Source organism: Vidua macroura, chromosome 3 (genome assembly GCF_024509145.1).
Source record: "Vidua macroura isolate BioBank_ID:100142 chromosome 3, ASM2450914v1, whole genome shotgun sequence".
Classification (NCBI taxonomy): Eukaryota; Metazoa; Chordata; class Aves; order Passeriformes; family Viduidae; genus Vidua; species Vidua macroura.
This window is the reverse complement of record NC_071573.1, coordinates 22,925,784-22,952,307: the sequence shown is the minus strand read 5'-3', so window position 1 is coordinate 22,952,307 and position 26,524 is coordinate 22,925,784. Positions and strand designations below refer to the sequence as shown.

Below are 26,524 nucleotides of genomic sequence, written 5' to 3'. Positions count from 1 at the left end.
GCAGCCCGTGAGGATGCTTCGGGCCTGGCGGGCGCCGGCGCTGGCGCGGGCCCGGCCCGGGGCCGCCCGGGGCTGGGCGCGCTCCGCCGCCTCGGAGGCCGCGGCCGAGAGCCGGGAGGACTCCCGGTACCGGGACACGGTGCTGCTGCCGCGCAGCCGCTTCCCCGCGCAGCTCCCGGGACGGCTGCAGCCCGAGACGGAGCTGAAGACGCAGCAGGTGCGGCCGGGGCCGGTTCCCCCGGGAGGGGCGTGGGGCTCCCCCGGGCGCGGCGAGCTCCGGGCCGGCAGGAGGGCGGGGGTGGCCGCCAGGGTTTGTGTTCGGTCCCGCCGCGCAGGGCGAACTTCTGGCGAGTCTGGGCTCTCCCTCGACCCGGCCGTCCCGGCTGCTTTTTAGAAAAGCTGAGGCTGTTGAGGTATATATAGTTTGGATAGTCATAAGTTTTCATACGGTTTGTTTTGGAGGAGAGTCACGACCGTCCGGATAGTGTAGTGCTAGGATAATAATCTCAGGCCTAATATTTCACCCTCTTCCTGCTTTTTTGTACTTAAAACCCACGAATGTCTTCTCTTGTGGAGTTAGAAAAGTGTATTTGTTTACCTGCCTGCTTTTGTTGTAAATTTCACATCCAGACTTTTTGGAAGTGCAGAGACTTGTGATGGTTTTGGTCTTTTTCTTGTTGTTTCCACAGAAATGTGGTTTTTCAGAACTGTATTCATGGCAAAGGCAAAGGAAGACAAAACAGGAATTTTGTCTGCATGATGGACCACCCTATGCCAATGGAGACCCTCATGTTGGCCATGCATTAAACAAAGTAAATATTTACTTGTTCATACTTTATGCTTGTGAAGTAGTAAAAAACCTGCTGTCATGTGCCCTGTGTTCTCCATTCCCATTTAAATTAGTAACACTTTAAAATGCTTGGGGCTTTGGTAGTTGGGGCTTTTAAAAACCAATGGTATGGTTATGTGGATGGCATATTTTGCCATGCTGACATAGATACCATACCCCAACATAAATACCATGTACTGAATGCTTAGAGCTCATTTTGATTCAGCCTTGAGATTCACAGCATTACGCTGACCGCAAAGTGAGAAAGACTCAGATTGTGAGCTGTCACCCACAGCTTCTCACAATCCCAGTGCCAGAGCTTGGGCTGCAGCAATGTGCTCTAGGCCAGTGCTTTAGGCCCAGCTCATTGTTTTAAAAATGAGAGCAAGTCACATTTGTTCACTTCAAGTCTTGCAAGTTTATAAAATGCATTTCTCAGTTTCACTGGTTGTGAACTCCTTGGATCAAAGGTCTTCTAAGGGTCTGCCAATGTACAAAATGGTAGGCAAGAAAAATAAAACTTTCAGGGTCTTTGGATCACAGAGTGGTTTGGGTTGGAAGGGGCCTTAAAGATGATTTAGTTCCAAACGCTCTGCTATGGGCAGGGACACCATCCACTAGACCAGGTTGCTCAAAGCCTCATCCAAACTGGCCCTGAACACTTGCAAGGATGGGGCACCCAGAGCTTCTCTGGTCTTAATTATGAATTTATCCTGCAGCTTTTGATATTTGTATTTTTAAACAGGAGGAGCTTAATTCCAAATGTGGCTGTTCCACATGGGGGAGCTAAAGTGATAACAGACACTTATGGCTTTTCAGATTTTGAAAGACATCACCAATCGCTTCCATGTGATGAGAGGCTATAAAGTGCATTATGTGCCAGGGTGGGATTGCCATGGGCTGCCAATTGAGTTGAGGGCACTGTCAGAAGTCAAAGGAGCTGAAAATCTTTCACCGATGGAAATTCGGCAGAGAGGTAAATAAAGGCTGTGAGACTTTATTGTGGCCTTTTCTATTAGCTATGGGTGACATTTTCTGTGTTCACTGGGTGTATTTGCCAAGCAGATAGAGCAGGCTGGAATCTGATGTAATGGGATCATTTCACACAGGCTTAATTTGTTGCTGTAGTGGGCATGCAGAGCATTGACCATCAGTTAAAAAAAAAAAACAAAAGGAGGGCAGGAGATTTGGATGTCTGCTTTGATTAACTCTTTAGTGGCAGGAAGCTGCTATTTATCAGATCAGCATCCTTTTGGTTTTTGAAGGCTGAATTTGATTAGGAACTGAAAAGATGCATGTAGAAGTCAGGCTCCTTCAGGACAGTTTGGTTCAGTATCACATGTAGGAATGTATTTGTTGACTTTTTAACAATCCTACAAAACTATAGGGGGGATCCTTTTGGAGAAAGTCTGCATTATATGGAAACATTTTTGAAGAAATAATTTCAAATAATTTCAAACCCCCTTTTCAAAATGGGTTGAAAGGCATCATTCAGCTGCAAAGCTTTTTGTAATGAGCAATTGAAACTGCTTTAATTTGAAATTTTGGTAATGAAATGGACTAACTTATTTTCAGATGTATGTTACTTAAAAAATTTTGGATCAGCATAAGCAGAGGGAGTTAACTTTCACTGTTATTAGTTTTATGTTGAGAACTTGTTTTAAGAAATTTTTCTTCCTAACAAAATATATTTCCCCCTGCCTTTCTTAAAAAGAAAGTTTGTAGTCTAAAGACATGTGCTTAATTTTCCTGTGTTGGTGAAAAAATGCCACTCCTGTTTACTCTTTGCAGTCATTTTTTTGTAACAACCAGTCTGAAATGTATGTATTTTGAACCGTAATAGTTAGGGCATAGGTTCACTACATTCAGCTTTGGCTTTACTTTAAAAAAAATCAGTAGTGCATTTTAAGTGGTATTTTATTGATCTTAGTGTGCTAAACCATGTGCTTAATGGAACCATTCCCTTCAGCCAGAGCATTTGCAGAAAGAGCAATTGAGAAACAGAAATCTGCCTTCATTCGTTGGGGTGTGATGGCAGATTGGGCCAACTGCTACCTTACATTTGATCCAAAGTATGAAGCAAACCAGCTGAGAGTCTTCCACAAGATGTATGATAAGGTATGTTGAATTTCTGTGGAAGTCTGTATTAATTTTTGATGAGTTTTGGTTCTCCTAACTTTCTTTTTTCCCCTCACTGTCCTCTCTAGGGTTTAATTTATCGTGACTATAAACCTGTGTTCTGGTCCCCTTCAACAAAGTAAGTAACTTACTATTTTGTCTTCAAACTTTTAGCAAGGATGCCAGTAGCTTTTGATGTTGCAGTGTGTAACTTGTGTTTGATGTGTATCAGAACAGCCTTGGCTGAGGCAGAACTCGAGTACAATGAGCAGCACATCAGTCGCTCTGTGTACATGAAATTTCCACTGCTGAAGTCGCCGCCTAAGTTGACTTCTGTGATAGGTATGGCTTCTCTGTAGCTTTAGAGACTGACAGCTTTGATTTTTGTTATAACTGTGAGTAAAGTGCTTCTAATTTACATCTGTAGATGGATCATCCCCTGCTAGTGTGCTAGTCTGGACCACGCAACCTTGGACTGTGCCAGCCAATCAAGCAGTTTGTTACATGCCAGACTCAGTGTAGGTGTCTTCCGCTTGGTTCAGTTGTCTCTGTCAGTCCTTACTGGTATTTAGCAGCAAAATTAAAACATTCTGGTCTGCCATTGCAATTTACTTAAGGCATCTTTTCTGGGTTTTGTTCAGGGTTTGTTTTGTTCTGTTTTTAAGTGATGCAATTGTAAGCTTTGTTCTATATCTACTAATATATTAACTTCTGTATAAATTTTTATTAAATTATTTCTTCTTCATGAGGAAAGATTACCTTGAATTTTGAGACTTATGAGTGAATTGGACATGTAAAACCTACTTGTCTGTCTTTTAGAGATGAAGCATTTCACAGATTGGTAGCTTTCTGGTATTTGTAATTATTTAGTATCACAATTTTACATTTGCATTGCAGATACTCAATTGTAAAATGTGCAACGACTGGACAACACTTCATCCTTGCTGCAGATAGAGTTGAATCTACAGCTGCTGTTCTGGACACACAGTTTGAAGTTGTATCAACATGTAAAGGTAGGATTTCATATTGTTAAATTGCTTAGAAATCTGCTGATAGGTGTCTCAAAACTGCTTCAGTTTTGATGGATTAAATGTGTTTATAATTTGAGAACATGCCTCAATAAATAATACAAAGAAGAGGAGGAGTCTGTCAGATTTACTGTTGGTGTATTGTAGCTCAAATTATCATCCATAGATTACAAATGAATTTTTAAAATCTGGCTTCATGTTTGGAAAAATGAAATGTAGAGTGCAAGTCTGTTCAGTATCAAAATCTTAATTACACTGAGTGCAGTTTGTCTTTCCATCCATTGCTGATGACAAGGGGGAGCTAATTACAAGCATGACTGGTGAGGTATTGTAGATGGCTGTTGTCTGTCTGGACAAACTAAAGCAGTTGCGTTGACATCCTAGAAAACTGCATAGTGGCATTTCTTAACAGGCAGGCTTGGGATTCAGTGTCATAAGTTGGGATTTAGTGTGTTTTTTTGTGAGTTTTATTCATTTGCCTCCATCAGTGGTTCAGTGCTGGAAATTTTTAGGAAGTTTTTACCTAATGATGAAATTACTGGGGTGTTTTTTTTCCTCACAGCTTCCACCTTTTTGAATCATGTGATTTACAGATAACATCTAAGAGTAGTAGAGTTGAACCTTCTTAAAAATAAATTTCATATTGGAACCTGTTCTTTTCAACTTCCCATATATTCAATAATTAATTATATTTCTGTATTTGTGTACATATCTGTGATGGCAGTTCTTAAACATGTTCCTTCTAGGAGAAAATCATTCGGTGAACACCATTTTGTCATATGGCACATTCCTCAAGCTCTGTGATTCTTGACTTTCAGCAAGGCTTTAATAATAGTACTTCTGTGTTTGTTACACTTGTTCTTTTTCTGCTCTCTGACAGAAGAAGTTGAACGCGTGAATTGTGTTTCTCTGTTTTATCTTCTGCTTGTATTTTTCAGGTGCAGATTTGGCAGATGGTTCTTGTGCTCATCCCACCATTCCTGGCAGAGTCTCTCCCCTGTTACCTGCAAATCATGTGACAATGACAAAAGGGACAGGATTAGTTCACACAGCCCCAGCTCATGGTATGGAAGATTACAGCGTAGCTTCCCACCATCAGCTACCCACGGTACTTTATCTTTTCAGCTGTTGCTCTTGATTTCCTGCAAATGAATGTGTGCCCCTAAAATTATTTATTTTAATTTGTGCATGAAACTTGAAAATGTTTTGAAGCATTCACAGAAATGTGAGTATCACTAATGGCCTGCAGGAATGCAAGACTAACCTTAAGGAAATGTGCATCAGGATAAAAGAATGAAGTTTCCTTCTGCTAATTAAAACTTACGGGGAGGTCTTAGAATCAGATTTTTCTGCTCTTTGTGTGGTTTTGTTTTTTAAAGGAGAACACAGAGAATGTTTCTCAGATATTGACTCTCACTACTCAGAATTGTCTTATACATGCAGATCAGTAAGTCACTTGTTATGTAGATCATTGTTACTTTTTTTCAGCAAAGCTTGTTTTAAACACATACATAAATACAGCTCATTTATGCATGGCCAGTTTGATTGATGGGAGTGAAGATTCAGGATATGAGGCATGGGGAGGGTTAGGTTTGCCTTTATTTTGCACTGTTTATTTGAAAAGTCACTGAAATACCAGTGACTGTGATGTATGATAGTTGTGGTATGTGTACAAATGCAATGGTGCTCATTTCTTCTGACACCTAAAATTCACTTACCTGGTAGATTACGAAACTGCAGTTCGCTAAATCTGAAATGTACTTAAATATTTTGTTACTCATGAGAAAAGGAGTCACCCAGTAGAGTATTTAACTCACTTTTGAATACCAAAAAGATAATTAATTGCCACATGGTATTTCATTGACATGATTAATTTATTTATTTTCAGGATTGCCTTGTGGATGAAAGTGGGTATTTTACAGAAGCAGCAGGTTCTGAACTTAAAAACAAGAATGTCCTTGAAGAAGGGAACGAAGCTGGTGAGTATTTGATGTTTCACCATTTATTACTTCATCACTTACGGTCCTGCATGTATTTTGAGAGTATGTATAAAGGTATATTTTGAGACTTTGTATAAATTGGCCATATTTTGAATGTGGATGAGGTAAAGGCATTCCTTGCTAAGTGTTGATTATGGAAAGGACTGAGTTGAGTTTAACAGCAGCCATATGTTCAAACTGAAATTTAATCTTGCCTCATTTTTTCTCTCAGTCATTAAGATGCTTCAAGCAGCTGGGAGTTTGTTAAAAGAGGAGAAATATGTGCACAGTTACCCCTATGACTGGAGGACTAAAAAACCAATTATTATTCGTGCCAGCAAACAGTGGTTTGTAAACACAGCAGATGTGAAGGCTGCAGCACAGGTATGTAATTTTGTTTTCTTATGAGACAATTGAAGATAACTGTTGCTACTTGGAATCAGCAAAAAAATCTTGCTGTAGTTCCCTCCAAAATATGGTCTTCTCTAGGGTTTATGAACAGTAGTTGAAAAGCATTAATTACTAGTTGAAGTGAAATATGTTGTTGATTCCTTTGGCAATGTTGATATAATCCAGGGTAGCTACACTGACTGGTATATTTGTTCATTGTATTTACAGATGTAGAAGTTTCTTAGAGCTACTGATGTTTTTTTCCCTAAAATATATTTTTTAAATATGATGTTTCAAGGAATTAAATCAGAAGAGACAATTTTATCACTGTTAAATTAACCTTTTTTTTTTTAGGCTAGCCTTGTGTGGCCAGACATCTTTCTTTGCTGCCCTGTTAATTTTGTCACAGTCCTATTTTGAATAACTTTAAAGCTTGGGGTCTTTTGCTCTTTGAAGTTACATAGATCCAGAGAAGATTCAGGCTAGCACCTTAGGGTAACAGTGATTTTATTCTAATTAGGGCATGAGGTGTATATTCCATATTCATCCTTATCTGGAATGGATGAAAACACAGTGGTTACTCAGCAGGGCTGGGAGTGAGTGGTAACCCTCTACAGACAGTTCATATCAAAGTGGATTTTCAAAGTAGACAAGAGTACAAGATACAGTCAGGTTTTAAACTTCAGATTCAGTCACTGATGCCATTTTTAACTTGTTTTTAGGGTGTGTTTGCTAGAGAACCAGATAACTGGGGTTTGGTTGGGAAGTGCACAGGATATGCAGTGTTCAAATAAGTTATCGAAGAGCAGCTGGCAGTTGTCTGAGAATATGTTGTTTGATACTGGGAATAGGAGAGTAGATCTGTAATGTATTTTACTGGCAGCATAGACATTAACTGTGGGAAAGCTGAAGCATGTTCAACAGTTTACTGTCTCCTTTATAGGATGTGCTGAAAAAAGTGAAAGTGATCCCTACATCTGCAGTGAACAGGATGCTGGAGATGCTGGACAGAAGGACGTTCTGGTGCATATCACGGCAAAGATGCTGGGGTGTCCCAATTCCTGCTTTTTATCAGAAGAGCACGGGAGAATGCTTGATAAACAGGTACCTGCCTAGCCTTAGACACAGAGAAGTGACAGAAGAAGCACTGTCTCTTGTGCTGCAGTTAATGATATTATAAAACTTCTTATTATTTCAAGTAGGAATGCATGCTTTTACTTGTAGTTTTTTATACACAGATCTCATTTAGATGTAAGTTAAAACAATCAAAAGCTTGTGGCTGGAAGTGACTTACATATAAATAATAGGAATCAATTTACTTAAATACTTAAGTTATCTGAAGACTCCCCTCGAGGTTAATTGCTGCTTTCATCCCTTGTCTTCAATGAGCTGACAGTCATGAATGACTGGCCTTTCCATTTAAGCAAGCAATGAAATGCAAGTTGTGGTTAGAATAGATGGCAACTGTAATTGTACCGCTGTACATTAAATAGTCCAGGTACTGTGTCAAAATAGCTTTTTGCAATTAAGTGAAAGTGAGATCTGAAATGGAATAACCACTTTGGTTGCAGAATAAATAAGTCTATTTTGTTTCAGAACAAAATTTGAGTAGTTTTGAAGACCAGTCTCAAGTGTAACTGACCCTTAGCTATATGATGTAGTGTGTCCAGATCTTCAGATGCTAGCCTGATTTTGCCATCTTTTGGTTAATAGTATCCAGATATTGCAAACGCTGCATTTCAGGAATTACAGACAACATAATGCAGAGGAAATCCAAGCTATGCTTTAAAACAAGGAAACTCAATCAAATACAATCCTTTTGTGTCCTGTAAGGAGTAATAGAGTTCTGCTTTTACTTCTTTGGAGAACAGAGGTTTTCAGTTGTGAATGCTCTCTAAGAGGTGATTTCATAAAAAGAGTATTGAATTAATTCCATAATTTTGAATTATTCATTGAATTAGTTCCATAATTTTTTCTGCCTTGAGATATGCTGATGTAACTCTGTTTAGTACATCTTAACTTTACAACCTTTTGTGAAAATTCATAATAAGTTTTCACAGCTGGAGATGAACTTGAATACTGTTGCAGAACTTTTTTTTATTCTGGTGTTGAGTAAATGTACTGCAGGAGTCCAGCATGTTTTCCAGAGGCTGTACTGAGCACACAAGCAATAGATAGTAGACAGTAGGAGGTGAGGCTCAGGGTGTGGAGAGCAGGGAATGGACTTTAGACAGGTAATCCTTAGCTTCACCTGGTGTGACTGGGTGTGTAGGTGTGCAGAGAGATGTACTTTGGCTCTCTCACTGTAGGCAATAACTGTGAGAAAAGGCCACAAGAGTCACAATGTTGTTTATAGTGCCTGGATAATGCTGGCACACATCAGGAAATAAATGGCTGGAGGGTTTGTGGGACATAAAACCATTTTACCTGCAAAAAAGCATGTGTGTGTCTCTATAAAAAACTACTATTTCTGAGGAATACTTTTTGCATTCTGGTTGAAGAGTAGGCTTGAGAGTGTGTGTGTTGCTTAAAAATTGTTAAATATGTAGTTTAACAAGCAAAAAAGTGTAACGGAAACCAGTCCAGCAGTTGGCACTCAAATGTGAAGGGCACCATGAAGCAGGAGCTCCTTCTGAACACTGAGCAGCTGGGACAGAAAGCATTTGAAAGGAGGGATGTGTGGGAATTCCTTTAGGTTGTAGTAAAATCACTTTGAAAGGTCATGACCTGTATTAAAGCCCCTGCCTTTTGTGAGTGCTCAAGCTGTGTGAGATTATTCCCAAAATTCTGCAAAATGTGGCAATTGCAGCATTTTGATGTGGCATGCCATAGCTTAACACCTCCACCTTTGTGTGTAGATGTTGACCCAGCAGTGAGACTTGTAGGGGAGTGAACGAGGGGACAGCATGGCATGTTTGGGTAGAATTGATCTGGGGAATAGAGAGGCATTTAGGAAAAAATCCAGACATATTCACTATGCTTGAAAAGAGATTTATTTCATTCGACTGACAGGTTCAGATGATCATTTATAGCCAGTACTCTTTACTTCTAACTTTACTTACTCTTGGTGGAATTTTCAAAGTAAAGTATAAAGCAGTCATTAAATATTAAATTAAATATTAAAATATTAAATAATAATTAAATATTCTAAAAAGTTTGAGCTTAAATATTTGTAAAGTTAAGTGTAGGAAACTTCTGTAACTAGAGTAGAAGTGCACAGAATATTGGCCTATAGAAGTGACAGGCAAATGCAGAAGACAGTCTGTCAATTCATAGGTCATTTTCCTGGACACCAGTTCTTACTGAAAACAGCAGCTAAGCCTGACTGTTCTGTTACATTTGCATTATCATTTTGAAAACCATATTACAACAGGTTACTGACGTACTTTTTAAGAAGTTTCATACTTAGACGGTGTGAATAATTAATATAGTTAAAACACCAGTAAATAACTTGCATTTCAAAGCATGAGCTGTTTTTAACTTGAATGCTGGATAAGCAACCTTTCAGTAGCAGCTGCTGTGGAGTTTTTGAGTGACCATCAAAAGTAACAGCATCTCCACTGGAAGTCAGTGTAGTCCACATGGAGTTGCTGTTACATATGAGAGCACCAGTGGTCAATCTTCAGTGATTCTGTTCATGTATCACCTGTAAAAAGACTTTTAAAAGGAAAAAAAAAGTCCCGAAAATAAACTGCTGTTTCCCTCTGAGAGTTGTCCCTGACTTTGTCACGTGAAAAGCTGCTGAAAGCCCTTCTTTCAAGGTGGAACTGCTTTCTCTTAACAGTGTTTTTGCCACACCAGCAATCCAGTCTTTCTAGCTTAAAAGCCAGGAGGTAGTTTGTAATGTTCAATGCAGAATCTCTATGCGTCTCCTTGCTGCTGTGGCCCCCCCATAACCCTAAAAGATACTTGATTCAATGACATTGTCATCTGTGGTTAGAAATTTAATATACCAATGATGTTTAAATTCTTTTATGCAGAGTATGCTGCATCATATTGTGACCAGGACTGTAAAAGTTATTATTAAAAATCCCTTATAGGAAAGAGAGAGAAAAGAGAGAGCACTTTTCATTATTGCCATTTTCAGTAAGAATACAGAGGTGAGATTCTGTGGGATTTTTCTGCACAAATGGAGAAAAAAGACTTTAAATAATTTAAAGTACGTGCACAAATAGATGCTTGTGCTGTGTGACAGCTTTCAACATTTAATAGATTTCAAGAGAAAACATTCTCCATCTAGGAAACTCTGTAACTCATAGAAAAGAAGAAAGAGCTCCAAAACTAAAATATGAGAATTGTATTTCCAGTAGTAGCTTAGCACAGGTAATAAATGTGAGATACGTTCTTTAATATGACCTCATGCAATAACTGCTTTACAAATTCACTGTTCAGATATAAATATAATAATAAATAGTAGTATTGCAAAGATTGTTCTAATGCCTCACAGCCTTTGTCCACTTCCCTGTGACATTGATTAACACATAAATTAAACTTCTGAAAAAGAAAAACCCAACATGTTTTTGAAAGAGGTCTGTCCTGTGCTCTAATTTGTTTTTTAACATAATAAGACATTTTAATGAATTGCAATTAATAGCAGCTTACCATCCCCTAAATACTTACAGCTGTAGTATCGACGTTCTTGTAAAGCAGAAGATAACTTTCCCTCTTTGCTGCTGTTGGAAAGGAAATGGAGAGAACATCAGGCTCTGTATTCTTCTGCTCCTGACTGTATCTTAATGCTGCCTAATTTCTGTTAACAGATTAAATAAGTGTGCAGCATAATCAATATCTGGCTCCCAGGTGATTGGCTGGAGCTGTGGTAGCGTGAATTGCTGTAGGGGTGTCAGAGCGTAGCAGGGACACGTAATGCAAGTTCTTCCAGATAGCCTCTGAATACAGGGCAAAGTTTTACAGTGCCTTTATGGCTCACTCGGGGAATTATCATGCTCACCTTGAAGGCTGCAGATTATAAAGTGATGAGTAGTTATTTGAGCAAGGTGGTTTTCACTTGCACCTTACAGAAAAGTACTTTGCAAAAATCCTGCTCCTTACAGTGCAGATAACTTAAATAAAGTTATTTCTCTCAGGATCATAAGGATCCTGCAAGCAGAGCAGAGGCAAATACAGGGACTGTGTTTGACTTGTATTTTTCAAAATGTAGGAGTAAAAAAGATTTGTTGAAAAGCTACCCTTGAAATTTTTCATCTGAACTATCTCCTCTTATAAAATGCTTGTTAATGTTCACTTATATTCTGTAGGGAAACACTGTATAGCGAAAAAAACTTGCACTGCTAAAATATTGTACTTTTTTAAAACATGATTTGAAAGTATGATAGAATTTTGAGAGTTCAATAAAAAGTTTACTTCCCAGTCCTTGACTCCTTATTTCTTGTAAGTAATTGATAACACAAATCTGACCTCCTTTTACTTATCTGAAAACTTTTATCTGTAGCATAATTGCACCTGTTGGTTCTTGTGTAGCAAAAATGTCTTTAAAAAATCTGCATTTCATAAATTAATAGTGTAATCTTTGCATTGCATGGCAATATACTTGATAGGTATGTTTGGTGGGAATGGTGTATCTGCAAGGGTACACAAGTCTTGTGTGACATTGGCAATACTTACTGTAAATGAAAGCAGGCATTTCATTATGGTTTCCCAAGGGGAGAGTAAGAGCAAGGGTTTATTTCCTTCTTGTGTCTCCCCTCCCCCACCTCTGATGGAAAGGAAAAAATAGTTTATTAAGAGTATCTTTTTATATGCTGTCCAAGATAACTGTTAGTTTTGATCTATAGCTGGATTTATCACCTTTTATAAATCCCTCCAAATATTGATACTGTGAAATACCTGTTGAATATTTTAAAAATATATAGGTTGAAAATTAATTAATCACTGGAGTTTATGTCCCTCCACTGAAGTGTATTTGCAATAGGAAAAAGTTATGTGGAAGACAGGCTTAGCTCCTGTTTAAATTTTCTGCTTTACAGGATGTGCTGGTAGCTTTTCTCTACTAATTGTGGATATGTTTCTCGTTCAGAGAATTTTTCTGGCTCTCACTGAGGCCAGAGCCATTAGCTGAGCACTGAATTACTTCTTGCATGAATCACTCAACATACACAAATATTTTACATGATAATAAACATGTTTTAGGGTAAATCATCCTCTTTTTAATTTAGTTACTCTTGTCTTCTGCTGGTGAGTTCCATGGCTAAGACTCAGCCAGTGAGAGGAAGGCATGGAAACTGTGGAGAGAGCTCTTCAAATCCTCAGGTGAAGACAACTGGTTATCTATAACTGTCTTTAAAAATACACTGAAAGTGTATTTGAGAAGAATCCAAGGTGGAAAATTCTATTGGCAAAGAGTGAAAAATAATATTGTTACTACTTTTTCTAAAATGTTCCTGGGTGCTGCAGTATCATCACTAAAGGTCAGGGTGTAAATCCAGCTTTGTCAGTGGAAGGTACTCATCCTTCAAAAGACAAATTCATTGGAATAGTTTAGTCCAGGCTGAGGCAAATTTCTTTTTTGTGTTTCCTGTGAGCTTTCTGAATTTGAATATTTAGGGTAAAGGAGGCAAGACATAAGGGTTGCATATCAGCTATCTGCCAGGAATTGTACCAGGACTGGGGTTGTTGTTTGCTTTTGTCTTGGAGAAGTAACACTCTCACAACTGGAAGTATAGCCAGCCAAACAGGCCTCTGTGCAAATATTTCTGGAAAGAAGTGGTACCATTGACAACTGGAGCTCCTCAGTGTTGTTTTAGCAAGATAAATGTTAGCAGACACATTACAAAGCCATGAATTGTGTACTACCACCAATAAAATGGAAAGTGAATGATGCAGTGCTGGTTTGAAAGGGGCAGAATGGTGATGGTGCCACAGGGATATCCATGTCTGAGTATTGCTGCTTAATGGCCTTTCTCTGAAGGGAATCTGCTGAGATGTTCTACAGGAATTTATTTTGAGAAGTGAATTGATTAATTGATGATTGAGTGATTGATTGATAGAAAATTGATGTTCTGTCATGATTTGAGCAGTCAGGAGCAAAACTGGATTTTCTTCTTGCCATTGCACCTCGTGTCATGAAGTGAACTAATTTGCTTTACAGCTTCTTGAAGAACGTGTTTTTGTGCTTAAACCCTGAGTGTAAGAGTCCATTAAATGTTTTAGTGATGTAGCTCAGCTTATTAGCAGTGCAGTAAAATACTGTGCTGAAAACCAAACACAAAACTGAGTGATGACTGAAGATCATCTGCCTTCTGTGTTTTCAAGACAGTTATCAATTATGCCAGATAATTATTTTACTTTTCCCCCTTTTGCAATACTGTGTCAAGAAATTAGTTAACTGATTAAATCTTCATTTCTCAAGTTATAAATAAGTCCCTGGTGGCCTGGGTAACACAGCAGGTTTAGTTTGAAGTTGGCAGGTCATGATGATCTCTGCTGTACTCCTTAAATACAGCAGATGTCTTGAAAATCACCTATTTAGGAAGTGCTCTGTGTGTCAGCAAGACAAAGTGTGTGGGGCTCCTCTTTGGTTCTTTAAGATACCTTAATTTATGTCTAGACTTGGTATTAAGCAATATTAAAAATCAATTCCCCATAGTCTTACCTACTGGGACCAAGGATTGAATGTGTCATAAATAGTGCACAGAACTGCACACCTTGAGGTTGCCTTATCTGTTCAGATCAGAAAAAATACTTAGTTAACTTATTAATTTTTCTTATTTCTGTAATACCTGTTTATTTCAGGACCTTTGTCCTAGCTGGTGATATATGTTATGAACTCATAGATTGCCTTCAGAGTATACATTGAATGGTTTATTATCACTCCTCTACTGGGTGCAGAATTTTCAGTTTCTTACTGAATTAATATCTTAATATATAATTAATATATTTACATTTATTACAATTTGAAAAATATATTGCTAAATTTGGGAAATTCAGGCAACTGGAAGCTTAAGCTGCATATATGTGTGTGTGTGTGTGCTACTTGAAAAGCTGTCATTTCCTCACTCCTTTCCACATGAGTTCTCAAAGTCTCTGTATCCAGTAGGAAAAATAAACCTGTTGTTAAAAAGAGCAGATATTTTGAGGGGAAATAGTTGTGTAGTTTCTTTAAATTCAAGGTCAATAAATAGCAAATAAAATGGATTTTAGAAGTTTTCAAGCTGCTGGCATCTTTTCTGAGTACCCCAATTATGAGATATTTGCAGAAGAAGATATTTGGAATCCGTGTGGGTTTTTGTATGTTGTACAAATCCTCCCATCTTGGAAGGCAAAGCCAGAAAGTATTTAATGCAGGCAGAAAGCTCTGTGAAGTCTTGTATGGATTAGAAGCTGGAAAATCACAGGTTCTAATAGCTTGGTCTGTGTATCAGCATCTCTCACTGCTTTGGGTCTGGGATACTTGTGGAAAGGTGTGATTAACTCCTCCATTCATAAACCCCTTTCTTCCTCCTAACCCAGTGAAAGCATCACAGATGTCATCAAAATAGTGGAGCAGCAAGGGACAGATGCATGGTGGGCCCTCCCTATCGAAGAACTCCTATCAAAAGAGGCTGTAGCAAAGGTAAACTTCTGACTTCAGGTACAGCAGGTGCTCAAGACAGTTGAATGATGGGAAATAATAGAAACATTTTGTTTATTCCCATGATCCTCTTCAGTCTTGTACCCTCATTGTGAAAGGAGTATTCAAAAAGTGAAATCTAAGTGGGGCAGAACACACACAATTGGATTTATGCTGTTAATTCAGGGCAGAGATCTCCATCCTCCTCCTCTTAGATCAGGAGGAAAGTGGCATCCTAATTAACCAAATTATGAGCCCAAATATATTTTAGGTCTTGGTCATTAAGATGGATTAGAATTTTTATTTAGCTCTTCCTAACTTTTTATTGTTCTTTGACAATTCTGTACATAAGCTAGCACAAAGCTGTAGTGCTACTGTGCCATCTGAGGTTTTCTTTGTAATTTTTCCTTGCCCTACCTAGAGTTTCCATCAGTAATTATCTGAAAACTCTTGTCAAAAATTATCTGCATTATTTTGTGTTCACTCACAAAGTTGGTAACAGAACCTGTACAAAACTGGTCCAGAAACCAAATTTGCTTTATTTCTAGCTTTGAAAAGCCTTCACGATATAGAGTATTCTATTTGCATTATTTAATAATTGTTCTCTCAATAGGCTGGTGGTCGTGATGTTTCGGATTATGTCAAGGGACAGGATGTCCTAGACATTTGGTTTGACAGTGGAACTTCCTGGGCTCATGTTTTGGAAGGTAAAGAAGTCCTGTGTAGATCCTTCTTTTAAAATACTTGGGGAGCAAAATATAACTCTTCTGTGTGACAGTGTTGGTGTCAGAAAAACTGAGGCAGATTATGCCAGCAGCGGGCTGGCTGTGATTTGTAAAGCTGCTTTTGCTTGTAAAGATAAGGATTTAATGTTGGCAAACTCATTTTCAGCATAATTAAAGTTGAGGTTTTTCTAATATTCTGCTCTAATGATTCTACATGTGGTGTTCTGTGTAACTGCTAATCACTTCATACTTGTTTTGAGTGGAGAAGTGTCATGGCACAAACAGCCAAGGTACTTTGCTGCTAGTTGGTAGTCTTAAATTGTTTTTAGTTAACAAATTTCAGTCTGTGTTTTTCTGTGCTATTTGAAGCAAAACAAGACTGAGATCAGCTGCTGAGTCTAAGTTCTATAATTTAAAAGTGTAGGTGTGCTTTTTCACTTCTGATTACTTTCAGTAACTAAAGGAGTATATTGTGGCTTAAAATATTTATACTTGCTATATGCTATTTATGGCTCCTACTGCCAGTAGTTGCTACTCAGTAGGTAGCAGACAGATACTTGTATAAAAAGATGTAAAATATACATTGTTGGCCTGGAGGATAGTGCAAAGTCAGGAGTCCTTTCTAGAGGAGGAGTCTGGTCCCATACATCAAGTCTGTTGGACTTTAAACCCTCTGTACACAATTACATGATAACAATCTTGCTGAATTATAAAACACGTTAGTACCAGAGTTTTATTTCTTAGCAACATGATCAGGCAACAGTACCATCAGCACACATTAATTTTCTAGAAGACTTTTACATATATTGAGGTTTATGCTCTTTAAAAATGTTTTTGATTTGATTTTGAAAGGTATAACAAAGTAGTGGTATTTTATGCAGTCACAAACTTGCATTGTTAAAGGGCTGAACACCTCAGCCCTCTAATCCTGTGTAAAGGAGATAGCTTTTCATAAGGAATAGCAGAATCAAGACTCTGGATTCGTTGTTGATTTGTGTAAAGCTCTCACATGGATTCTGTAGTGTCTAATAAATGTTGGGGTTATCACAGTACAGACTTCTTTCATTGAACTATTACAGTTCTCCACCTGGCCCTCTCTTTTGATGAAATTTGCTGGAGCTTGGTGTGTGTAAGGCATCTTCTTCTGCTGTGTGACATAACTGGAGTGGCCCCACTGCTGTCAAAGCTGGGGACTGGCTATCCAGCAGTGTAACCTCCTAACCCTGTTTATTCTCAGAAATTACACAAAAATTGCATTACCTTTTTTCTGTGTAAGTGAGGCTTCCAGCCACTGCCGGAAGTGAAGTACAGTCTGTGATTCATATAAAATTACTGGTTTAACTCACCTTTTATGAAACTTTGCAAGAGAAGTTGTTGAATTAAGAGTTTTTGTTATCTATATTCCAAATACACTCCAGTTTTTAAAGTTTTTTGCAGAACTTCTTCCAATATCAATGATAATCAGCAAGGCTTACAGACAGGCTAATGGGTGAGATTGTTTTCCAAAGTACTCTTGGAGAAAAAAAGATGGAATTCATGGAGAAATCCAAGATTGCTTAGAGAGTGTCATTATGGGAAGAAGAACTAATTTTGTGGTAGGAGATGAGTGATAGCAGAGGTTGTTGCTGCCTTCTGATGTCACTGTTGGTGGCAGAGGTTCTTTCACAGCACGAGTTACTTTCAGGGCAACTGCAGGATATAAAAGATGGCTAAAACTGAGACAAATGTTTGTTTCACTCTGCCCTGAACCCAAGTTATTGAAAAATCTAAGTTAATGATCTGTTAGTAACCAGCAGGAATAATAGATGTTACAGATTTCCCTGTCAGTTCTGTCTTGTGAAAATAATTCCTTCTCTCCAGCATCTCTGCGACTCAGAACTTGGCCTGAGTTTTCAGTGCACTTGACCCAGGTGTCCGAGCTTACTAAAGGAGGTGGAGCTGTTACAAAATGAATCCCTTTAGCTGATGGCCACACAGATTGCTGTCAGCAAATACAGCAGGTTGGGAAGGGGGTGAAGAGGGACAAGAAGAGAGATTCTGCTGAATGAGGTTAAAGGAATTGCTCAGTGACAGCCAAGTCCAATGGTGCAAATCATAGGTTGCATTACCTTTTGCCTTTGCACAGCCCTATTTCTAATGCTTGCCCTGCTGCATCTCCTTCCAGGGACTGGGCCTATTTCTGATGGACATGGCTTAAAGTTACTCTTGTTCCATTAAATTATGGTTGGCTTCCTTTTTCCAGCCTGGGTGTGACTAAGGTACAACTTGTAGTTAAATGACAGATTAACTAAACCATTCTATGTCAGCAGTGTGGCAGGTGCAACTTACACACTAAAATCAGGGATTTGGCTACTAGATTTGTAGTCACAAACTCAAAATTGTACAGCTACAAGTAGACTGTGTGTGAAATAAAAACCACTCACTAGCATCACTGAGAGCAAATCCACAAGTGCAACATTCTCTGAAATCCCCTAAAATTCCTTGGGGATGCAGTTTGCTTTGTTAATGCTCTGTTTGCCTAACACTATTTTCACTGAACAGTTGTTGTGCCCTCTCATCCTGTTTATTTCTTGGTACACATGCCTCAAATTTTTTGGGGGCAAGAACTGTTTTATGCAGTGTTAAAATTTAAGTCCAAGTGCTTCATACATGGATAACTGCATTTTCACAATGCTGCTGTGAGGTAGAAGAGTGTTAATCCACTGCTTCCAAAAAGAAAATTTGGTAAAAGCAAATTTTTTTTCAAAAGCATGTGTTAATTTTAAATACTTAATGCTGTGGTGCCCAGCACTTGTTCTGTTGTTATTTTGCTTTGAAGTTCAGCCTTTTGACAGAACTCATTTCAGTAGCTCCTTCTGAAGCATCCATTTAAGAGATGTCTTAAAATTCTTCTTTAATGTCTTAAAATTCTTCTACATTTTCTGCATGGGCAGAGTGCCAGCTTTACTACAACCTTGAGATGATTCTTTTTTAAACTATTTCATATAAAAATGCACACTGGACTTCATTGTGATGTGATTTGCCACTGGTAAAAGTCACACAGCTTTTTACCCACAGTTTTGTGGGTATTGCAATGATTGTAGTTTTCAACATCATAACTTTTTTTCCCTATCTTATTGGCTAATGTTTAACTGAATGAATGTGATTATTTTACAACTTGCCTATCTAAGTGTTTAAACTTTTGTGCTGACTGAGAGGCTTGAATTTATCTTAGCTGGTTCATTCCTGGCATCAAAATACATTATGTTTAATCTAAAAGTCAAAGTCTATAAGATCAAAGATATGGAATCTTGAAATCCAAACCAGAAGGATCATAAACTGTAATTCACTTTAATGACCTATGTACTATACCTCAGTTAAAATAAACAGCAGAAAAGTCTCTGGGGTTGTTGGACATACTGAGGAAGGGGAGCTACTTATAAGGCAGGTTTTGTATATGCAAACTCCATGTTTGTATTTACAGATAAAATGTTCAGGCCTCTTAACTTTGCAAGCACCAGTAACCAGCTTGCCAGATGTACTAGTTCCTATCAGAAAAGCCCAGTCCAGTTTGCTGTTTGTAATCAGTTATTTGTTGACATTCTTCTCTACTCTAACTACTGGCATTTCCATGAAAAGTTCACTTCTCTAAAACCAATGACTAGTAAACTAGTTGTAAGTAACAAATGTGTTGTTACAGATTTTCTAATGTTATGGTCTTCCTTACCACAAATATTCTTTTTTTATCTTGTCCTCACAAGTATTTTGTAGTCTCTTAATACAAAGGTTGCTCCTTACTTTAGTACTTCTAAACTCCAGATTCTTTGTAGATTTCCTTGACTGAATAAGCAAGTGTGTAAAAACCTGATATCCACCCACACATTTTTCCTGTGCTACCTGGAACTGCGTGGCCTTGACCTTTGTAATGTTGAACTTCCCTTTATTGCAGGATGGATCTAAATATCGAAACTTCCATTAAGTTAAACAAATAAATCAAGTGTGTCAGCGGCAGAAAGAATCATTGTCTCAGGGGTCCTAGGAAGAGGAAAAGAGGAGATAGTGAATAAAGACTGAGTAGAGAAACTTCTGTCTGAATACTGAGAAAACAACACCATCAACTTGTAGAATCAAAACTAAACTTCTGACAAATAGTGTATGGTTTTGCACTTTTGTAGGCTTTGACTTGCATGTTCTGCTGTGCTCACATTACTCTGTTCTCACTCTGGTGACCTGTCTGGGATTGCTTAGGACAAGGAGGGACTTCTTGAGTCAACAAGTTTTGTACCTTTTTGTGCAGTGACTGAATTCCACCAGTAAAGCCATTTAAACTGTGCTGTCCTCTCTCAACCCTGTGGAATAGCTGGGTTGGCTCTTTTGCTTTTAATGTGCAGTCAGCTAATACCCTGCCTGCCTTGTAGCCCAATATTCCTCTAAAGTACTCATTAGCTCCACTTGTTCTCCCCTAGCATTCCTCTTTTTTTCTGTGTTTGTATTTACAGGGAATAATATTTCTACTCAGCCTTCCCAAGCCAGGCTTTTCCAGATGCCTCTATCCCCAACAGGCTTTTTGTTTCCCATGTTGTCCTAACTCTTTGCCAAAGTTTTTAATCTTTCTGGAACACCAGTGACCAAAAATGTAAATTCTGTCACAGGTGAGATGTGGTCACTGCCAAAGCTTCCTGCTCTCTTCTATAAATGCCTTTCATGGGCTGGTTGGGCACCTTACCCTCTGTGCCTTGTGCCCTGGGTAATTCCAAATGGGGAAGCTTCAGATGGTGGCATAGATTTTCATTAATTTCAAAGTAATTCCAGTAGCAAACTGGGTATTCCAGTTTGTTTAGGAACACTTGAAAAGTATTCTGAGAATTTCTGTGATGCAATCTGAGCATGATTGCTTCTTTTCATAATTTATTATTTAGTTTGGGAGAGAGCAAGCTTATCTGTTAAATTCTGAAATGTAGCAAGTTTTGGATTCTTTTAAAAATTGTGATACTAATTAATCCCTTGTATCATAGTTAAGTAACCACACACAATTTAGAAAAGTAATTTACCTACTGGGTTTAAAAAGCAGGATAAATGTTACTAATCACTTTCAGAGATTTTGTCCTTTAATTGTTTTAAGATACAAGGTCTGATATTTCAAATAAAATGTTCTGCTTTTAAAGGTGCAGATCAAAGAGCAGATACATACCTTGAAGGAAAAGACCAGCTAGGAGGTTGGTTTCAGTCCTCTCTCTTAACCAGTGTGGCAGCAAGGAAAAAGGCACCATACAAGTAAGTGTGTGGATTGCAAATATGTTTCTAGTCCATTTATTGAATATTGGGCTTTTGGAAGTGTGCACAGTAGTGTATAAACAAGAGAAATCAAACCAGTACCAAGTATCTGATTTGTGTTCTTACATTTTCAGTATAAAGTTTTTCTTATATTAGATTTTAATTCATTTACTGTTTAACTTTTTTTCTATCATAATTCTAATAATGTTTTCATTCTTAGTAATTTAGGAATTATCAGATACAAGTCTGGCTTTTTGCTATCTCTCCCACTCCTACAATTAAAGAAATTCTTTGTGAAGTGCAGTGTGCAGATCTCCTAAGATCACTGACTTGTGAATTCAACATTAGGCTGTAGGGAGTTGGGAATAGCTGTGTGTGTTCTGCTGGAGCTGTGGCACACCATTTATCTCCTGAAAGATGGAAAGCATAGGGAAGGGAAATGTGGCTCAGCTGCAAGGAGGCTGTGCAGTTTTGAGAGATATATTGGCTTAAAAAATAAATAACACATTAGTCTTTAATTAATTGAAATACTTGTGCCCTGGATATCTAAACGATCTGTTGCTTGCACAACAAAATTAAGTGAGGAAAATAAAGTTGTTTGCTCTCTGTAGATGGTAGTACAGGGTATATTCATGGTTGGTTGAACTCAGGGGATGAAGCCTCAGGCTCACCAAAACAGGGGGGTTCTGTGTGCTTTGACTTAAGAATATTCTCATTAGAAATCAATTCTTAGCATAGCTTTTTCCCTGGGATATTGTTTTCACTAAAATCTTTCCCGCAGGACTCTGGTGGTTCATGGCTTTACTCTTGGCGAGAAAGGGGAGAAGATGTCCAAATCTGTTGGCAACGTGGTTGACCCTGATGTTGTCATCAATGGAGGCGAAGTAGGTCAAGCTCCTGAGTCTCTCAGAACTTACAACCTTTCACTGCCAGATTCTGCAGCTGTCTTGTGGCAGAACTCTGTCAGGCTCTTCCTTGGCTGTACTGCAGTTCCATTTGGCTGGACTGAAAACCTTGAGTTGTGTTGATTCTGCTGCAGTGCAAGAAAACCCCTCACCTTCGTTCTCTGCCAAGAGAAAAGAAAATTATGCAGAGGGTGTAGAATGGTTCCTTTTTACCATTGTTGATGGAGTAATGGAGAAGAGGAATAATAAAAACAAACAAACAAAAAAAATGAACCTCTGCTGTCAAACTGACTGAAGCCTACCATGTGTGGCTAGCAGTGGAGCAGTCAGATGCAGCAGTGGCACCCCAGCAATCTCTCTGCTCTCAGGCTGTTACTTACTCTGGAAACTTCATTCCATGGTCAGGGAGGCTGCACTGCCAGTGATGCTCTGACTTTCCTTCCCTCCGTACTCCTGTTGTTGCTATTTCTGAGGCTGCTGAGCAGATTTTGCCACTCACTAGAGAAAAGAATCAATCCTTGCATGACTTGGTCCTCTAATTAATTAAAACATACAATTGTTCCTGTTCTTTTGCAAAGGAGAAAAGCCATTTTCAGAGTTGAAAACAGTCTGAGGGGGGAAAAAAAAACCTATGTAGTTTCAGATATTAACATTGCTATTTTAATGATAAGCATTCAAAGGATTTAAGCCTGCAGATGAGTTTCTCTCAGCTTACCTGGGTTCTAGCACTGCCTGTACACAGAGTGCTGCAAGTGTGAGTTGTTACTCCTGAGCAGTAACTCCTGCTAAAAGAGGGGGAAGCCTCCAACCACAGCAGCCTCTGGGCACATGGACAGAGTTTTAGGTAGTCCTTTGAGGAGCAGGGAGTTGGACTAGATGATCCCTATGGATCCCTTCCACCTGGAGATATTATATGGCTCTGTGCTTTCCTGTCTGTCCTCAGGATCACACCAAGGATCCTCCATACGGTGCTGATGTTCTCCGCTGGTGGGTGGCAGAATCCAATGTTTTCACAGAGGTGATGATTGGGCCTGTGGTGCTCAATGCTGCCAGAGATGACATCAACAAGGTAAGAGCCACCAGTGCCAACACTGTTCATCCCAACAACAGGTCCTCTGTGTCTTGCCTGCAAAGCTTTCCAGTCTTTAGGCTAAAGAAAGCTTTTTCAAGCTTATTTAGGGAGGTACTACTGCTTTTTACACCTGTGGGTCAAATAGTAAAGTGTGCTGAGAAAAAGACTCATTTCACAGCTTTGTGCTTCGGTAACAGCCAGTCTTTATTTTTCTGTAGGTCCTTTTGCCATGTGTTCTTTATGATGCCTTTGTAACTATTCAAACAGTCATTTTGAAAAGTAGTCAATTTTAGTTAATGATGGAATATGAGCATTTTGTGTTTCATCTGAAGTGAAGGCTAATAATGTTTAATTGCTTTGGGTTGTTCTAGCTCCGGAACACGCTACGCTTCATGCTGGGAAACGTGGAGGGCTTCAACCCAGAGACAGATTCCATCTCCCCAGCAGAGATGTACATAGTGGATCAATACATGCTGCATTTACTGCACGAATATGGCAGCAAGGTAGGAGGCAAGTGTGTTTAGATGAACATGTGTGTAATGTTTTCCATTTGTTATATTTTCTTTAGGTGTGTGAGTAAAGTGTGTGTGTCAAGCAGGCACATTACAACCACAAAGGATCCTTCAATGCAATGTGTACTCCCTTATGCCCATCTCAATTTTTGAGGAAGACTTTAGCATTCTTAACTTGGTTTGGACATCAACCAGATTTTCCCACTAATTGCCCAAGGCCTTAAATTAGTAGTCTTTAAAAATAGTTAAAGATACGTATTAAGAAAACCAAATCCAAAAACTAGAGCTTTGGAAATTTGCTGTTGTACAGAACTTTGACATTTCTATCACTCAGAACCATTCTGCTGAAACCATGGGCCTAGTTTCTAGGGTTCCCCCTTTTCTTTCCACTCAAACTTGAATAGAAAATATTTCTTTGACCTGTTAACTGACTTCATTTTTTTCCCCGTCCAACAACCTTTTAAAGTTTCTGCCAGACATTTTGCCACTCATTCCCTTTTCTGTAAGTTTAGTTTATCAGGGGCTGTGTGATACAAACCAATGCACTGTTCTTACCTCCCTCTCCCAGGTTACAGAAGCCTACAAACAATATGAGTATAGCAAAGTTGTTCGACTGCTGCAAGCATTCTGTTCCAGAAGCTTGTCTAACTTCTATTTCAGCATGATCAAGGACAGGTGAGTTCCTTGCTGCTGGCTTTAAAAGGGAAAAAAGAAATGAATGGGTCTGAGATAGAGGTAATAAGGTTCCAGGTGAATGTTGAGTGAACACAGGCATTTCAGAGGACTCTCAGTGCATTCAGCTGAGTGGTTGTCCTTGTTGTGCTCTCTTCTGTCCACTGGTGGTACTGAACACGTTAAAAGGTCATCAAATGAGCACATTTAAAACCAAATAAATACTTAATGATGGAATCTTTGATCTATATTTCTACCCAGAAAGGGTGTGCATCTGAATTTGGGAAGACAGGAGGAAGGGCTTTTAGCAGTTAGCTGTGCAACTGAGTGTATTTATCTGTTTTTTTAGATCAGTAAAAGAATCCTAAGGCTGTGACAGATACCTGTGTAAATGTGCAAGGGCTGTTTCATGGGGTAGGAAGGGTGCAGGTTATACTGATCTTTAGTTTCCAGAATGTGAGTAAAGGAGGAGTGGGGGGAAGAGAAAGAAGCCCTAATGCTGAGGTTTACAGATGAACCAGAGCAAAGGACTGACAGCTGCAGGCTCAGCTCCCTGAGGACAGATTCTCTCTCCCCAAATTACCATGTTGAGAATCTTCTTTTCCTGTGGCTACAGATGCAGATGGTCCTGTCTGTAGCCCACTGTGCTTGCCTAGTGAAGGGCACTTCAGAAAAGCTTTCCTTACAAAGGCTAGGTGGGTCAGACTTCTGTATGTCCAGTGGCAGTCCCAGAAGTGTGGATCTTGAGCAGAAACATGAACATAGGAATACTTTCCAGCTTTCCCTGCTGTCTTGCAGGCTCTACTGCGAAGAAGCAAAGGATCCTAAGCGTCGTTCGTGTCAAACCGTGTTGGCAGAGGCTCTGGACATCGTCGTCCGCTCCTTTGCACCCATCCTGCCCCACTTGGCAGAAGAGGTTTTCCAGTATATCCCTTACAAGAAAGGTAAAGCATGTACCACTGCTAAGCAAGTCCTTTAGTGCACTGTTTAATTGCAATTACAGAAATACGCCACTCTTTTTTATTCATTTCATAAACACTCAGACTAAAATAAGAATTGCTTTGTGTTGCTTTCAAGACTCAGAGGGTGTGTTTCGTACTGGCTGGATTAATGCAAGCTCAGCATGGAAGAAGCCTGGCATTGAGGAAGCAATAGAAGGTGCATGTGCAATGAGAGACTCCTTCCTTGGGTCCATCTCTGGCAAGAATGCTTTGGAATATGAAGTCATCATTGTAATTGAGCCTGGATTGCTGTTTGAATTAATGGAGGTAAAAAAATGCAACTAAGAGTAGTGTTGTCTGTGTGAAACCTTTGTTCTGCTTTGTACTTACCAGACAATCACAGAACGCTGGAGGTGGAAGGCACTGCTGGAGCCTGTACAGCGCAGTCCCTTGCTCAGGCAGGCTTAGTTAGAACAGGTTGCCTGGGCCTCTGCCTGTTGGTTTTTGGGTAGTTCTGAGGATGGAAACCCTACCAGCTCTCTGGGCTACCTGTGCCAGTATTTGACCACCCTGACAATAAAAAAAAATCAACTTTTATTTCTTGGAGAAGGATCACCTTAACCCTGCTGGCAGTGCTCTAATACAGCATCCCAGGATGGGATGCTCCTGGCCCTGTCCCTTGGAATGCTGGCTTACAGGCAGCTGCTTGGCCCTCAGGCCCCTTTCTCTTGGACACTGCAGTTCAAGTCTGTCCTCCTGCTTCTGGCAGGAGTAAATCAGACTCTTGGTTCAAACCATCCACTCTGATTGGGAACCATAGCTCAGTATTTATTTTAGAGAATGGATGGTGCTGAGAAACAAAACCAAGTTCCAAGTCTGAAAGCTCTCTGTCCCCTAGGCACTGCAGGCAGAAGAAACTTCCAGTGTTTCCCAGCTGAATGAGATAATGATGGCTTCCCAGACAACCCTGCTGAGCGAGCTCCCCAAAGAAACACCTTCAGATGCAAACATCATAAAAGGGACCTTCCTGATTAACTTGGAAGGTAAGAGAACCATTCCAGACAGACTCCTGCACTACAACACAGGTTTGTTCCTGCCTTGAGTCTTACCTACAGCTCCTGCCCCTCTCTCAGCAATGACACTTTCTTTGACAGGTGGTGACATCTGTGAACAATCTTCATACAAAGTTATAGCCCGACCCATTGCCAAAGCAAAATGCCCTCGCTGCAGGAGATACACGGCCGAGTCCTCAAGCACTCCCTGCCCACGGTGCCTCCAAGTCCTTGCTGCTGGAAAGGGGAGCACGTGAAGACAAAATGCCTATGCAAAAGCTGCTCCAAAGTGGCTGAAGCAGCAGGTCTGCATACTGGAACCTGTAGAAGCAGATGCTTAAGCCCCAGCCTGAGCAGGAGTATCATGTATTTTGGGGAACCTTATGTGTGTGTGTATATATATAAATATATATATATATATACACTACTTCTGTATATCACTTTTCAGCTTAATAAAAAGGGTGGTTAAAAATAAGTGA

General features: G+C 39.3%; 1 protein-coding gene and 1 long non-coding RNA gene across 2 annotated transcripts; one reads left to right on the top strand and one right to left on the bottom strand.

Annotated features, from left to right (window-relative positions):
* The first annotated feature begins 13 nt into the window (after positions 1-13).
* Positions 14-26,520, top strand: IARS2 (isoleucyl-tRNA synthetase 2, mitochondrial). Its single transcript, XM_053974727.1, has 23 exons — positions 14-217; positions 690-812; positions 1,649-1,805; positions 2,799-2,947; positions 3,037-3,086; positions 3,180-3,289; positions 3,375-3,465; positions 3,845-3,960; positions 4,914-5,083; positions 5,864-5,954; positions 6,187-6,338; positions 7,288-7,448; positions 14,814-14,916; positions 15,527-15,620; positions 20,783-20,891; positions 21,673-21,775; positions 22,740-22,865; positions 23,240-23,371; positions 23,949-24,055; positions 24,851-24,996; positions 25,130-25,320; positions 25,892-26,036; positions 26,148-26,520. Exons 1-23 carry the CDS (start codon positions 14-16, stop codon positions 26,300-26,302), a joined length of 2,985 nt encoding a protein of 994 aa, XP_053830702.1. The 3' UTR covers positions 26,303-26,520.
* Positions 24,036-26,150, bottom strand: LOC128805795 (uncharacterized). The gene is made up of 3 exons (XR_008436568.1): positions 26,103-26,150; positions 25,384-25,563; positions 24,036-24,074 (listed from the first exon to the last, which is right to left on the bottom strand). It is a non-coding gene; the product is annotated as an uncharacterized LOC128805795 (long non-coding RNA).
* Positions 26,521-26,524: the final 4 nt, after the last annotated feature.

What these genes read in the sequence shown, in the direction of transcription:
- IARS2 (XM_053974727.1), top strand. Translation starts at nt 14, where the DNA reads ATGCTTCGGGCCTGGCGGGCGCCGGCGCTGGCGCGGGCCCGGCCCGGG. An exon ending in CCCACCATCAGCTACCCACG is followed by an intron (nt 5,084 to 5,863) that starts GTACTTTATCTT and finishes ATTTATTTTCAG; the next exon opens with GATTGCCTTGTGGATGAAAG. An exon ending in GGAGAATGCTTGATAAACAG is followed by an intron (nt 7,449 to 14,813) that starts GTACCTGCCTAG and finishes CTCCTAACCCAG; the next exon opens with TGAAAGCATCACAGATGTCA.